Source organism: Solanum pennellii, chromosome 1 (genome assembly GCF_001406875.1).
Source record: "Solanum pennellii chromosome 1, SPENNV200".
NCBI classification, from domain to species: Eukaryota; Viridiplantae; Streptophyta; class Magnoliopsida; order Solanales; family Solanaceae; genus Solanum; species Solanum pennellii.
In genome coordinates, this window is record NC_028637.1 from 94,938,148 (window position 1) to 94,955,127 (window position 16,980).

General features: G+C 26.4%; 1 protein-coding gene across 1 annotated transcript; it reads left to right on the top strand.

Moving 5' to 3' along the window:
* Positions 1–10,099: 10,099 nt before the first annotated feature.
* Positions 10,100–11,071, top strand: LOC107027153 (auxin-induced protein 10A5-like). The gene has a single exon (XM_015228335.2). It carries the CDS (start codon positions 10,383–10,385, stop codon positions 10,860–10,862), a length of 480 nt encoding a protein of 159 aa, XP_015083821.1. The 5' UTR covers positions 10,100–10,382; the 3' UTR covers positions 10,863–11,071.
* The last annotated feature ends 5,909 nt before the right edge of the window (positions 11,072–16,980 follow it).

Below are 16,980 nucleotides of genomic sequence, written 5' to 3' on the forward strand. Positions count from 1 at the left end.
TTATTTGTTTAGGTAAATTCATCTCTCACTTTTTTATTGATAATATTAGTTTATTGTGTTTGTGGCTTATAATATTTAAAACATAGAAGTAGAAATCGATATTGAGGGTGGGCATAAACACCGGAAAACCGAAACACCGAACCGAACCGAATTTTTTCTGAATTTCGATTTCGTTATTTCGGTTTTCGATTCGATTTTCGATACGTATTACTTTGATTTTTGGTATTTCGGTATAAACCGAAATATTATACTATAATTTATATTATATTTATGTTATATTAATTAATAATTATTAATGTTAAATAATCTTTTAAAAAAAGAAAAAAGAATGTGAAACCCTATGTAATGTCCCTATTCCTAATTTAATTTTTAATATTCATCTGCAGCCTCCTCTTCCCCTTGCAGACAACAACTCTTCCTCTTCCTCTTTCAGGCAGCAGCAGCAGCTGCCGCCAGCAAAAAAAAAAAAAACTAAAATTGTAAAGTTTAAAAATCAAACAAAAAAATTGTAAAGTTTAAAATTTTAAAAAGCTCACTAAGCAGGCCCATTAAAAAAAACAAATAAAAAAACCAAATCGAATTAATAAAAACCGAACCGAAATATTTTGATTTGGTATTCGGTACACAATTTACAAGAACCAAAAATCGAAAAAACACGAAACCGAATCGAAATGCCGAATGTCCAACCCTAATCGATATGCTACTTAAAGAAATATGTATATATACTTTTATAATCCGGTGAAACAATTTTTATTAACAAAAATGATAGAACATAAGAATGTAAAGTTAATTTATTGTTTTTAAAATACACATGGTTTTATTAATAAAATATTTGTCTCAATAACTGTAATATTTACTTATAATAAAATATTTGTCTCAATAACTGTAATTTGTTTGTTTTTCATTTTCTATAATTAATGTTCTTTATTAGTGTAATAATGTACAAATATTACTCTTATTATGTTACAAAAGTTCAAAGTCATATTATTAATCCTCTTAATTACTGTGACTTTTTATTCTTAGGAATTTATTATGTTAAATGTAATATTTATTTAAAATGTGAAATATATTTTTTAATTTTTTGTGTTTAAGCCAAACAAAATTAAAAGAAATAGGAATAGTGTATGTGTCATTTTCTTGAATCTTTTTTTGTAGTTAATTCTCTCTTTTGTTCTCTTTTATGTTATTTTTAAATTTTATATTTTTTCCCAATATAAGTTATCCCAAAAATAATTGGATATCTAAACCTAAGTATAATGATAATAATAATAATAATAATAATAATAATAATAATAATAATAATAATAAGTATGAAATTTAACTAATTAAGATTTTTAAACTTTTTTTATTTAAAATTTAATTATTAACAAGTTATTAATACAAATATTAAATTAATCTAATATTGTACAATAAAAATAATTAAAACATGTGATGATTGGGTCATGACGAGGACAAGTAATAGTAATTGTAGATAATGATTTATAATAGTGTTGGCTAACTATATAGTTATGAATACTAACTATTAATAGCAATCTGAGTTATACATGGCCAAAAAATTATACTAAGAATATAATTTATCAAATTACAAATAAGCATAAAAGAACGATTAGATTTCAAGTTTACATAAATATATATAAATTATACTAAGAAAATCTCAAATAAAAAAAAATGATCACAAGTTTACATTTAAGTAGTTCTAATATTACCCAATTCTTATTACCTTCCCTTTTTCTCTATAAAATTTATTTCTAATATTTAACTTTTTGAAGTTCACATATATTGATTTCTTAATAAATTTCATATTTAATCTAAATATTTTTCATAATTTCTCTTCTATAAAACTATGTAATTAACAAAAAATTCTTTTTATTAAAGTAATTATTGATATTAAATATGTAAATTTATTTTAATCTTTTTCATAACCGCGCAAAGCGCGGCTAAGTACACTAGTTATATATGTATATATTAAGAATCCATCAATCTCGGGGAGAAACCGAATAAATTATAACAAGAGCTACCAAGTAGGTCACCTCTATGTCTGAAATATTATAAGTTATATGACTAATTAATAATTTAATGCTAGCCACTTGTTTAATATTAAAAAAAATAATGAAGCAATATATTGTAAGGTTGAAAATGTTGTAATTTAAATCAATTCTGCTTTTATTTTACATGAAAAGCCTAAAAAGTCGTCTTACATATTACTTAAAAACTCAATATTTAACATTTATACTAGTAGTGTATATATATAGCATGATAAAATGTATATTTTCGTCCAGCCTATCTGGATTGGGTAGGTTTAATTCAGTCATCCTCTAAACAGTTGTACAAGCAACCTGGAGTGGTAATAGTGGCTCATAAGTCTTAGGGTGTTACATCGACGGATTTCGTTGAATTTGAGCACGTTAAAATGAGTTTACTTGATAACATTTTTAAACTAAAAGAATAATTATGTGGTTCACTTATAATTCGATGTTTAGCCAATTTCACTTCAACTCATTCTAATCTAAGAAGGTTTCATCGGCTTTCTTGTAATTTAAGTATCTGATAAGTAACATTTTCTCTTATATGTAGTAATATATAACTCATCTAAACCTAAACGAATTGCTCATGATATGATTTTATAAGTTAATTTTGCGACCCAAATAGTGGCTAGGATCATGTAATGTAGTGGTTCGTTTAGGATCATGTAATGTAGTGGTTCATTTATTTTCCCTGGTGTATGGTTTGAGACTTTTTAAACCCTCTTAGCAAAATTTCCAATCAAGATCAAGTGGCGTTTGGTAAAATTAGTGAAAAAGGCTCTTTTGAAAATAATTCTACATTTCATATTTTAAATCAATAAATTACTTTTCTTCCATTCATTACCAAATACTACTGAAAATTAGAACCAGGGAAGGTTTATTTGACACTTCTAGACTTGTATTATTGTATATTATGTATATCATTTGTATATACGAAAAAATCTGGACTACATCTCAACCACTCCAATTATCTAATTGTTAATATATTCTAAAGTATAATTTACTCCATTCTAACAATGAGAATTCGAAGGGCCGTTTGGATTTACAAAGTATACATAATAAATATAACCTTGCCTTATCAAACGATTGAAAGGGAAGTGCAAATATCAAGATATATATATATATATATATATATATATATATATATATATAGATATATATTATAACTAATTAAAAATATTGTTTATAAAAAGAACTACTCTTTCTGTTTCAAAAAGAATGTCTCTATTTCCTTTTTAGTTTGTTTCGAAAAGAATGTCCACTTTTTCTTTTTGCAACACTTCAACTTTAACTTTTCCGTGGCATGTTTAAGATCACAAGATTAAAAGACATTTTGGTACATCGACATAACTTTAATTTTAAACCACAAAATTAAATATCTTTATTTTTTTAAACTTCGTTTCAAATCAAACTAGGTCATTCTTTTTTACACAGAAAAAGTAATTATTATTATAACAAGCAATGTGAAGTAGGTAGCTAGCTGGTACAAACCATCGTACACACATATGATTGACATCAGAAAGAAAAATATTAAAGATACAAACTAATTAAATTGATTTTCAAAATTTGACTTTTATTTAATTTATTATTAGGTAGTTGATCAGAAAGTGAATTTTTTGCTTAAAAAAGGAGAGAGGGGAAATAAAGTTTTGGATAGATGGAAGACTACAATATTTTTTTTTTATTCCAAAGTCTAAGCCATGTGAGAGGATTTATATAATCATGATAAGTTAACTACTCATCAACAGATGTGTAGCTATAAAAAAATGTGAAATAAAATACAGAACCTTGAAAGTTGTAAAATTTAATAGTTTTCTTTAGTTTATTCTATTAGTTTTAACTTATTTTCTTTAGTCTTAATCTTCTAATTAATTATAACGTGACTCATAATAATTTTGAACATAATACATAAGAATAAGCTAGGCCAGTCATATATCCTTTTCCAAGACAATGACATGTATGATGAATTATTTGATTAGTAGTCTCTCTAAAAAGATAAATGTAAGTGTTATTTTTGATTAGTAGTCTCTCTAAAAAGATAAATGTAAGTGTTATTTTAACTCTTTTCACGTTCATTAAAGAAAAAATTATTTACTAATTTGTTCCTATTTTTTTTAGTTTTTAATATAATTTAATAGTATTTTAATAGTTAATACTATTAAGAAGAATTGATTCTTCTTTAATATAAAAGTAAATTATTAATTATTATGTTAAATTTCTACGACCATAATTATTTTGGGACAAAGTTGATTTTTTTTTCAACTAAAACAACACACTTTATGTCGAGAAAATGCCTACGCCCTCGGTTTTTTAGTCACAATTTTCTTTTTGAGAGTTTATAAACTTTGACTGATATTTAATATATATATTCCACCATATTAATGTGTGAAAAAAATTTACAATTTATAGTACTTTTCATATAATTTTTAAATATTAAAATTTTTATTTTAAAATATCATGTTAATTTAGTATAATTTAAAATTAATTAAATTGACTTTGAAAAGACAAAAACATGCCAATTATTTTGAAATGTAGGGATTAGAGTAGCATAAAGCATGGTTTCTTATCACAATAATTTAAAGTAGCTAGTGCAAAATCATGTCATGAGATGCAAAATTTTATTTTCTTGTGTTGGAAAAAGAATGATTAACGACAATTAAATCTGGACCTATCAATTTTTTCTTTCTTTTCCTACTATACTTTTTTATTTATTTCTTAATCAAATCTCATCATATCTTAATCAGCAGATTTGTCAGGGTTGAATAATCATTGTTTAAATTAAACCCCTCTTTATGTAAAGCAACTTGCTTTTAATTTGCGTCTCTAAAGTTTTCAGATAAACCAACTGATATATACATATATTTACATACTTCATATATAATTATGTATGACTCATAATAATAAATTATAAAAATTATAAATGTATAATTATATAAGTGCGTACACAGATCTTACACTAAAGGACGTACAAATGCAGATAACAAATAAAAACCATAAAGGATATACATAGGTGTTTTTGATATTTAATTGATATTTTGGCTTTCATAATTTTATATTATATGTTGTTTTTTGTCAAGTGATATTTGAGATAAAGAAGGCAAGAATATAAGTCCAAATTTGAGAGTCTGCGCATGCATGCATGTAGTACTTAACAATAGAATAAAAGAAGAAAGATTTGAATTATTAATCCAAACAAAAAAGCAAAATAAGAGCAGCCATTTTGAATTGACCCACACACCAATAATATCCAATTAAAATCATATATTATTTGTAAGAAACGGAATAGTTTTGCCTTTTGATAATAGTAATTAGTATGTATTTGCATAAAGTTTCAAATCGAAAGCTTATATGCATTTAGTGATGTGAATGCATTTTCTTTGATTCACTCTCTTTATTTTAATTTTTCATTTTTTAGCTATGAAGTTTATAAATATCGAATGAAATAGAAGAATGATTAGTTTCGAACTTACAACTTCATGGTGCAAAGTAAAATTTAAAATCATCACTTCACATAATACACATCTATTAAAATGGTCTAATGTATTTATACATGAATTTTATTTTATAGAAACTAATATTGATATACTTTGACTAACGTACATTATCATTGATGATGCACCCATCGTCTTCAAATCTTGGGTTCATAAAACTAAGACATCCAATCTTGCCAATGATCTTCACACTTGACTATTTTTTTGTTAATATATTACCTACACCAATTGCAGAGAACAGAAAATTACGACATTTTCAAATATTTCACATATATAAGAAAAACTCCCATGCATATAAAAATGTACATATGTTGAAAGGACATAAAACGAAAAAATAAAAATTCATAAATGACCTAAAAAATCAATCAAATGTGTCGTGTCCGTACATTGAATTAGATATCTCTTGGCCATGTAAATCTAGTAGGGACTTTTATATTTGCATCAGTGGATGGTGGGGTTCTATTTTTTCCAACATTATATTACTTAAATATTAAGATGTTCGTGTGCATTCTTGGCCTAATTCACTTTTACATAGATGATAATATATGCTCTAAAAGATTAATAAATAACATAATCTAGGGAATTTGTTTTTTTCCCAACATAATCTAATAGAGATTTGACAACTTGATTCTTCTCTAATCTTGCTATGGCTCTTTTTAATATTTTTAATCCCTCCCCCCAATATCCATCTTTATTAGTTGGATACAGTCCATAGAGTGATTGAAAAGATATGTTTTTAATATAACGTGCAAATGGTAAATTTTTCGCCATTCATCGATAATTATTATTTTTTTAATAACTTAGGAACCTTTTTTATTTAGAAAACATCTTATTACAACCTAAAATTTTATTAATATTTTTATATTTTCTCAGTCTAAAAAAATATATTAGTACATTTTTTAAAAATACGAATCAAATTTAACTAATGACCTCAAAAGATTTATCAATTTGAATCATCAAAAATTTGCAGCCTATATTTGTACATAATCACTCCATTTGCATATCTATAATCAAAATATACAAACTGACAAACAAAATATATATTTAAATCAAAATGAAAGAAACACAATTTTGGAATAAACCCGGCCCACTTCCACAATTAGTGCCCGTTTCTCCGAAACTTCGTGATTAACGTGGCCCCTGTGGGCCCACGTTGTTATCAAAAGCATCACTACACTAAAGAAAAGTACAAATGGTACGTAATGTACGGACAAACTTTTTGATACTTGCAATTTATTTCTTAATTTAAAAATGGAAAAAAAAAAGTTCAATAGGAAGAAAATTTCAAATTCTTGACTATTAATAAGTTGTAGAAAACTTGAATTTTAATTATTTTTTTAAAAGGAACTTTGAATCATTCTCCACTTGCGACCTCCCCCCAAAACGTCTCCATTTGTCTTTTTAAAAGCAATTTACGCCTTTTTAATTTTTTATATCATATATAGAGATTTTTAATCTAAATATATAATATTCGAACTTAATTCAATCATAAAAATTAGTTCATAAAGAAAAAGATTATCAAAATCTATATAAGTAGATTGTCAATCTATTTTCTAATCAATGTGGGACAATACAATTTAACGCCCCCTTCACATCTAGGCTCAATCAGAGCATCCAAACAAGATGAATTTTGGCTCTCTGCTACCAGGGGTAGTCAAAGTCAACGTAAGCAAACCAACAATTCATTCCTCGGTAAATGTGACCTTTAATCCACTCTATTTCATGACCAAGAGTCACATGATGTCTCTAGTGAAAGTGTTTCATCCTTAATCAGATATTTCGAATCGAGTCTTGAGTATGAATAAAATTTTGTTGGAAGCGCCAGCCCTGAATAATCAGGTGCGCGATTCGAGTTTAATCAGAGCTCTAATATGAACTTCGGACATCGAGTGTAGAACCAAAAAGGAGTCGCATGATATAGTTAGACTATTGTATTCTAGAGGATATAAATCAATAGTTATATTAATTGATTAATGTTAGGTTATACTACAATGTTCTTGAATTTACGTAAAGAGAGATATTCACGTTTTCGCCTAAATATCTATTTTATTTTTTAATTGTAATTTATGATGTTTGCACCAATATATTATGAATAATTAAGTTGGTCTTGGCAATACCGGAGTGTAGTTTCAACACCATGACGAGTCCAAACTCCCAATGAAATAATTCCATTTTTTTTTTAAGAAAAAAATTAATTGGATGAAGAAAATAAGATAACAAAAATACTTCTGTTGATTTAACCTAGGATATTAAGGCCTTTTATATCAACACATAAATAGAAGAAAAATCACTTTCTTAATTTGACCTATAAATATTAGAGGTCCAATAATTAACCTGACCTTAGACACATCACTTTTTTTCTCATTATCAAACTTTATTTGATACTTTATTCTTTTCATTCTCTCCAATTACTCATTGTTTTTTTGCTTGTCTGACTTGTAACGATAGTTTATGCCAGAAATCAACCTTTTTTCAATTAAATACTAATGTGCTTGGATGTCTTATTATACTAAACATATACTTATCAAAATAAAAATAAATCAACCTTTTTTCAATTAAATACTAATGTGCTTGGATGTCTTATTATACTAAACATATACTTATCAAAATAAAAATATATAGGGGGAAACATATACTATATATTAGCGTGTAACCACTAATCAGTTGTTATCTGAACTGCACTTATTATTGAAGTTATTGAAGAAGTCAAATCTTTTAATTTAATTTGGTGCTGCTCTACCAAAATGGCAAGTACTTATTTATTTGTCTAATGGTATATTATTTGAATGTTAGTTTCTTATTTAGCTACTTGATATTTCTTTTCTGGAATATAATAGAAATTCATTAAGCTAATCAAAGATTCTGTCAACTAGACATACTCACATTACCTAACAAAAGAAAAAAAAAAGTGTATTGGTCAAACATTTAGGAGACGACATGTGAAAAATCAAGTTTAGTCGTAGTTACCTCTAGCAAAGATCAATCAAGGTTCTAGTCAAATTTTATAAATACTGTTAAATTAGGTCTTAGGGGTAATTCACATTCCAAAAGTTACCTCAAAAGAAAGAGTATTACTCACAAATCTTATAAAAAGTTCATCCATCTCATTAATCACAAATGTGAGACTTTTATCATTCTTTAATAATTACATTACGAATTTCAAAAAATTTAGAATTACTTTGATAATTACACATATCTAACAGATTCAACGTGCATAAAATATAGGAACACATCTAGGAGGGAGAGGGATAGAAAGTGTTCATCCGAACCTCTTCGATTAATCATAATCGTCATCGACATATGGAGAAAAGTTTAGGTAAGATAAGAATTTAAAGCAAAAGATAGTGCAACTTTAAGAATTAAAAGTCTAAACAGCCAAATGCGTCACTAATGAGTAGCCCACAAAACTTTCCCTATTTGCTGAAGCAAAACGCCCACACACTTATTTTACGTATCCTCACCTTATTGGTCTTCTTTAATTCAAACTTATCTTTATTTTTTCCTTTAAATACTTATTAGTATAAATATCCACATTTAATTTTCTTCGGCCTCTTATATATATTCTCTTCAGATTGCGTATATATATATATATATTTTTTTTTTTTATTCAGATTGCGTACATAAGCCCTCCAACTTTGAAAAAAAAAAAACAATGACGTGACTGTGGCATGCCTTCACCCCCAAATCGTAACCTCCAAATACTTTCCAACATTCATTTTTACTTATTTATCTAATATTAATTTAATATATCTTTTAAATGTAATAATTAAAGAACAATTTATTATATCATTCCTTTTTATAATGTAAATTTAATTTTTGTGATAAAAAATGACTATAGCTAATAACAAAATTAAATTAGAAAATAAGAAGAAATTATCTTTTTATTTTTCAATCTAAACAAATAAAAGTAAACTACACTAATACTCCATAATAAATTTAACATCTATGGAAATTAATAGAAACTTAGTCATAAACAATAAATAGAAACTTCTCTTTCTCAATTTATACGATATTTTTTTTATGTTTTGAGAGTCAAAATTTAAGTTTGACCAAAAATCTACTTAAAAAGTGCTATGAGTCACGATAAATATAATTCAAAATGTTTAAAAGATCTATAAAAAATTTATGATCGATTATCAAAATATTTAAAAGATCTATAAAAAATTTACGGTCAAATATAAATTTGTTTAACTTTTGAAATCCGAAAATTAACATATAAAAGGTAGTATAAATTAATGAAGGGATGGTATTAATTATTTTCCTAATTTTTTTTCTTAAAGTCAATATAGTATATTGATATTAAAAAAAATTGTTAGTTGTATATTATTAAATATTTAAAATTCTCAATTTAAAATATCATATTAGTATAATCTAATTGAATTTTTAAAATTAATTATTAGCCTAATATACCAATTAAAATGAAACGGTAGGAAAGAGAGTTGAAAAGTTAAATGTTTTCCGTAGTATACGTACATGTACTATTTTCATTCAGTTTTTTTAGTGACTATTAGCCGCACATTCCCCCATTTACAATTCAACATCAACTGAGTTATCATTTACTATATATAAATGACTCTCTGCTTCACCTTTGCACATAATTCAATTTCACTTTTCCCAACAACAAAAAAACTGCTCAAAGAAAAAGTGAATAATCACAACTCTCCTTTACCACCTTCATCTTCAATTTTCTCTTCTAATTTTCATTATTTCAGATGAAAATCTCAATTTGTACTAGCCATGTTGGATATACCAATTTCTCTTTGTGAAATTTGTCTTACTCTTTTTAGATTCATAACTGATCCCTGGCCTTTTTCTTAGAAATAAAAATTTCTTTCTTATTTTATTTTTCTGCTACGGTAATTAAAAAATGCGCAGATTTCGAGGTTTCGTCCTCAAACACCGAATCACCACACTTTTCCGGTGTGTTTACCGGCGACGGCGTTTTCCGGCGAAGTACCGCCGGCTGGACAGACATCCGAGCTGGGGTTCGAATTCAATTTCTAAGTTCTTAAACTGGACCCGCCGTCTCAAAACGAGAGCTAAGGCTATTTGCAGCAAGGGTAATTATTCCGGGTCGGGTCGGGGTTACATACATGTCGGGCAAGACCCGATTAAAGAGGAAAGTGTGCCGAAAGGTCACTTAGCGGTTTATGTGGGTCGGAAAGACGGTGATTATAAACGAGTTTTGGTACCGGTAATTTATATAAATCATCCTTTGTTTAGTGAATTGTTAAGAGAAGCTGAAGAAGAATACGGGTTTGATCACCCGGGTGGTATAACGATTCCTTGTCGGATCTCGGAGTTTGAGCGTGTTCAGACCCGGATTGAACAGGGTCGGGTCGGTTGACCCGGAGAAGGTGTGAACATGGAGGTGGTGACTGGTGATGCATGCAAATATCATTTTGATAATGACGATAATTATTAAGAGATTTTTGTAGTTTTTATTATTTTCTTTTTTAATTTTTAATTTTCGGAGGTTTTATTTGTGATGTAAGAGTAGTTTGTGGATGTGTACAGTATTTATATAGGAAACTTCCGATCTCTTTCCTGTTTTTATTTTTATTTCTCCCTTTGAAACTGATATTTTCTTTCAGTTTTTTGTTTTATCTAAAAAAAATTTCTTCTGTAAATACTATCACCATATATATGATATATGATATAGGTATTCTGTTTGGCTATTACCTATCTGAGTATTAAGTTAAACAATTTCAAGTTCAACTATTAGCAAAAATAACAAATTAAGCCAAAATTATTCATTTGAAAAAAAAATGAAATTCTTCTTATAGAATTATCATGATACGTTCTAGAAACCAAAATTCTAGATCAATTTATATAAATAAAATATCAAAGTGGATTATTATTTCAATCTCATACTTGAGGAAAATCATTTGATAATCCCATAGGAAAACCATAAATTCAGTAACAGTAGCTTGGAGTGTTACCGGAATTTGTTCACTATATTAAAATTAGATGTTTACTTAACACTTTTAGCATATTAGGTTTAAGAAACATCAACTTTTTTCATAGTTTTTCTTCAATATTAATATTATTTGATCTCAAATTATTTTCAAGAGCTAAAATTATACATTAATTAACGTAGATACTATTATAAAATACCCATGTTAACCAGTGGTTTTAAAAAATGTGCAAAATTGAAAATGAACAGAAAAAGTAGTACTTCTAAATCATAATTTAGAAAAATAAAATAGCGCATGGGGGCGACTATTAAATTAGGACATTTATTATAATTATAATAGTGCAACTGTAAAGATGGAAAATTATTTTTTAAAGAAATTTGGGAGTTAATTTGCCTCGTTTTTATATTCTTAACAACAATAAAATATACACAAAAAATAAATTATCTCTTAAATTTTTAAATTGAACAATTATTATTGACGGGAATAATAGTCTAGGCAATTGCAGCATTGTCATGGATCTCCCTTTCTGATGTTATCCAAGAATCATTTATTTTCCTATGAAATGGGAAATGAGTACATACAAAATAATTGATTTTTAATAAAAATGTTTTTCCAATTTATTTATGTATAGTTATCCGCATATACATATTCTTTTGAGCACTTGTACACTGTGAAAGTTCAATTAAATGGAGAAGAAAAATTTCGAAAAACGTTACTTACAATCGGTGCATATTAAGTGTAATAATAATAAGAATATTAAAAGCAAATTGAAGTGATTTAATTAGTGTTAATGAAAATTTAAGGTCAGATTTAAGCAAATTCAATTTTACCTTTCATTATACTTTGAATTCATTTCTACAGTTTTAATCTTTGTCATTAATAAAGTTAATATTTTTAATAAATGAACTCTACATGATAAAATAATTTAAACAGGAAAAAAATTACTTTTTACTATGGTCAAATCTAATCCTGGAACAAAATTACTCAATTTCATAAAGTAGATGAATAAACTGATCCTTTTACAGAAAGGAATTATATATTTTTTGGTAATATTAGAAAAAGTGCCTAACGCCCTTCCTAATATAGCTTAATAATTTTATAATTCTTTAATTATTTTGTTTTTATGCAAATAAATAAAAGAGAAAAGGGTCTGATATATCTGTTAATTTTGTTATTTAGAATTAATATATCCCTTATTATAAAAGTGACTCATATATACTCTACTTATAAACAAATGGTTCATATATACCCTTTTTTTCTAACGGAAATGAAAAAAATAATTTTTTTTTTGAAAAATAATCCCATATGAATAAATTTAATTCTCGTCAAACATATTTTTTGACTTTTTTTTGTTGCAATAATTAAATTAGAGTTATTATTTTGATAATCAAATCTATTTATGTTTCACTAATATTATTGCAAAACTTATTGTAGATGACCAAATTTTTTCTTCGAATACAAAAATCAAATTTTTATATAGACAAAAAAATAGTTTTTTTTCTCTTTAAACTAAGGAATGGAAGAAAAAAAAATAAAATAAGAATAAGAAATTCAAATAATTATAATAAAAGAATTCAAAAAATAATTTATGTATGAAAAAATTAAAATATACTTTGAACTTTGATAGAAGAATCATATATACATTTAAATAATTTTTTAAGAAAATTAAAAGTAAAAAATATAAATTTAAAACTAATTTTTCAACTTCCTTTAAATAAAGGGTATGTGAGCTCATTTTGTAACGGCAGGGATATATGTAAGCCGTTTGTATAACGATAAGGGTATATATGAGCCACTTTCATAACGAAGGGTATATCAGCTCCAAATGACAAAGTTGAGGGCTATATCAGACCCTTTTCCCTAAATAAAACATTAGAATATTGCAGTTAACAAAACCTGCCGCTAAATACTTGTCAACTATAGTTATTATTTTCTCGGTTTCAATTTATATAACTTACTTTTTTTTGCCTATTTTGAAAAGAATCAGACAGTATTATACAAAATAACAATTTAAAATTTAAATATTCACATTATCCTTAATAAAATTATTTATAAGCACGCAAATTTTTATCATTCATTTTTGACCACATAAGTTTTAAAACCTTCTTTTTTCTCAAACTCCGCATTGAGTCAAACTACCTTACATAAAATAAGACGGAAGAAGTATGAAGTAGTAAAAAGTTATTCAAAAGATAACATATACTCCCTCTGTCCCATTTTATATGTCACATTTTCACTTTACACTTGCATTAAAATGATGTAACTTTACCTTTCTATCCTTATTCAGTGTTTTTTTAAGTCAACCTTATTAATAATGACAAGATTAATTAAGTACTTTATCAAGAGTATAATAGGCAAAATTTGATAAATTATGCATAAATTTTATAAAATGACAAGTATTATGATCAAAATATTTATAAAAAGAATGACATGTAAAATGAGACGCATGGAATATAATTCATTTTATTAAATGTATGTTTTGACACAAGTTTTATCATTTAGAGTATTTAAAAATAAATTGAGGATAGTTTTAATTACAAAAATTAGAAGAAAGATATTCATGAGTCTTTTCTGGTTTTTTTCCCAGAAAAGTAGACAAATTTCATTTTCACAAGAAATGTATTAGGTACGTATGTACTCATTATAAAACAGAATGTGTTGTTAGAAATTTGTGGTCATCTTTTCCTATGTGAAATATTGGAATATATAAAGTTCTATAACTAACGATATTTTAAGAGGGAGAAAAATTAAAAAGAATAGGAAGAAGAGTATTTGCCGTCAAGGAGTTTATCTCCACAAGTGTCGTTTTCCACAATAGTGGGAGAATCCACATATATTCCAAGTAATGAACAAATTAATGTAAAAGAGAAACTTCACTTGCTCACACTTTGATCCTTTGTCAAATCCTATTGCGTTTTATTTTATTCGGTTCATATTGACTTGAACAGGTTTTCAAACTAATTAATCTTACTAATAATGTTTTTAGCTTTAAATTTGAGTATTATTATTTTTATATAATTATGTAATATAAAATAATATAAATTATTTTTCTTCAACAATTAATGAGAACAAAGAGACATAAATATAATGTTCACTAATGAACATAACATGGTGCATTATGTGATTATTATAGAGTATATTTTTATTAATATTAAAATTTCACTCTAACATAAATATTCTTTTAATTTGCTAAAATTGACAATTAGGGAGTAACACCTCTATGAAACTAGACTGGACCAAAGAGTAATTAAGAGCTTAAGATAAGTGGTTCTCCATTAGGCAAATAGAGCATAAAGTTCACCTTTTTATTTTAGACACCTTTCCCAAAAGGTTTATGTACATTAATGATCTTGAAGTTCTTCGAAGCCACATATATTGTCCCAATAAATCAAATCAATTTTACTCCAATAAATGATCTACGTTAGGGATGTCAAAAATGAATTTAAATATAGGTAATTCGTTCAATTCCTTCAGAATTTTAAGGTTGGATTTAAAATATTTTTAATCAGGCTCAATTTCAATCCATTCAAGCTTAACTCATTTGAAGAGAATCCTTAATTAAGCCAATTTAATCTTTAATTTCAACCCGTTATAAAACTTTTTATTCAGATATGTTCCTATATTAAAGGTATGAAGTATTATCTATTTAACATCTTTTAGGATTTATTTATCAATTTGTTACTTTTTAACAAAAAATTCTTGAGTGGAAATTCAAGTTGTGATTATAAAAGTTAAATATTAATATGTTAAATTACTGAGATTAATCGGGTCAAATTGGGCGGGTCAAGATCCAATTCGTTTTTTTGCCTATTTGAACCCAAAGTAAATTTGAGCAGGTCAAGATCGAATCCAATTTCTATTCAATTCATTTTAATATTTTCAATTTCAATCCAACCCGTCTATTTGACGCCCCTAATCTACATACAGCAATATGAGAAATCAAAAATAGTAATTTAATTATATCAATTCATATAACTACCACTAATATTTAATGTTAGTTTATTGTGGACAGGAGGAATCGAAGTACAATATTAAGATCAACAAATAACTATTCCCAATTTTTAGTCATATAAGAAGTATAGGTAATTAAATAGAAAGTTCATAAGAAGTCTGACCATTTAAGGTCTATTAAAGATGCAAATAATTTTCTTCATAAAATGAAAAAAGAATAGTTGGACAAAACTGTGTGTGAAAATGAGATTGTGTTACAGACTACAATAAATTAAAGAAAAGTCTCGTTGGTGTGGCTGTTTGACAATGGTGAAGAAAATATATGATCGAAGGCGGAGGCCAACATTTTCTCATATGAACAAAACTAATTGAGTATTTAAATTAAAGCGCCAGCTCCCTCAGTTTCATATTATTTGACTTATTACAATTATTACCAGTATAATTTTATAGAGTAATTTAATATGACCTATTACAAATGTTACTATTATTTTATAGAGTTATTTAACATGAAGACTCTCCTATCGTTCAAAATAAGAGGTGTTTGTAGTTTGAATACACATCAAGCAAACTACTCAAAGTTCCTAGAATTTAACACGTACTTTTAGACTTAATAAATACCTTGAAAAAAATGTCATACAAAAGACCCTTACCATGTAAAATGTAAAACAATAATTAGAGAAGAGAAACAACATGGAAAAATCTAAACTTTAGGCAAAATTATAGTTCCTAGGGGGTAGATGGATCCTATATAGGTGCCATCAGTAATCGCTATGAGTTTCTAGGTATTTGAAAGAGTGACAGTGGACCATGAGTTGTCAAATTGATACAATACTACTTTGTTACTTATTTTAAATTCTTAATGTTAGTACGTCCCTAGAAAATTCTAACGAGGGATTATACTTATAATTTACAAAAATAAATAAACAGCTTGATCCCCCATAGATTTCCCAAAAAGGAAAAAAAAAGATGCGAAAAGGTGATTACCCAAATGGGGTTCTCAAATTCGAAATTATTATTATGTTTTCCGATTGCAGTTTATTGCACAAAACATACCTAATGTGGTAATGATGGTAAAATTTCTTATAATAAATATTTTCTCCGTCCATAATTATTTGTCAAGGAAAATTTGATATAAAGTGTAATTTGATTAATATAATTCTATTATATCAAGAATATCAAAATCTGCATAACTTTTCAATTGAACAAAATGGAGTAATTATCAAGGGTAGAATTGAAAAAAATGACTAATTATTTTTTAATTGTTGAAATTGACAATTAATTTTGAATATTTATTTTTAATATATCTGGCTAAATAATTACGAACGAAGAGAATAATTCAAATTGAGCAACGTGTGATAAACAAGATTATGACCAAATGAGCTGTTAAGGAACAGACACTCATTACTTATCATTCATAAGTCTTATAGGGCCCGTTTGGATGGGCTTAATAAAAGCAGCTTTAAAAAAGTACTTTTGAAAGTGCTGAAACTTATTTTTAAAATAAGCAGTTATGTGTTTGGATAAAAGTGCTGAAGTTGCTATGCCAAACGTGAAAAGGAAAAAATGGAAGAAAGAGATGTTAGGGTTATATGGGTA

Bases quoted from the DNA above. Each gene is read 5' to 3' on its own strand.
- LOC107027153 (XM_015228335.2), top strand. From the start codon at position 10,383: ATGCGCAGATTTCGAGGTTTCGTCCTCAAACACCGAATCACCACACTT.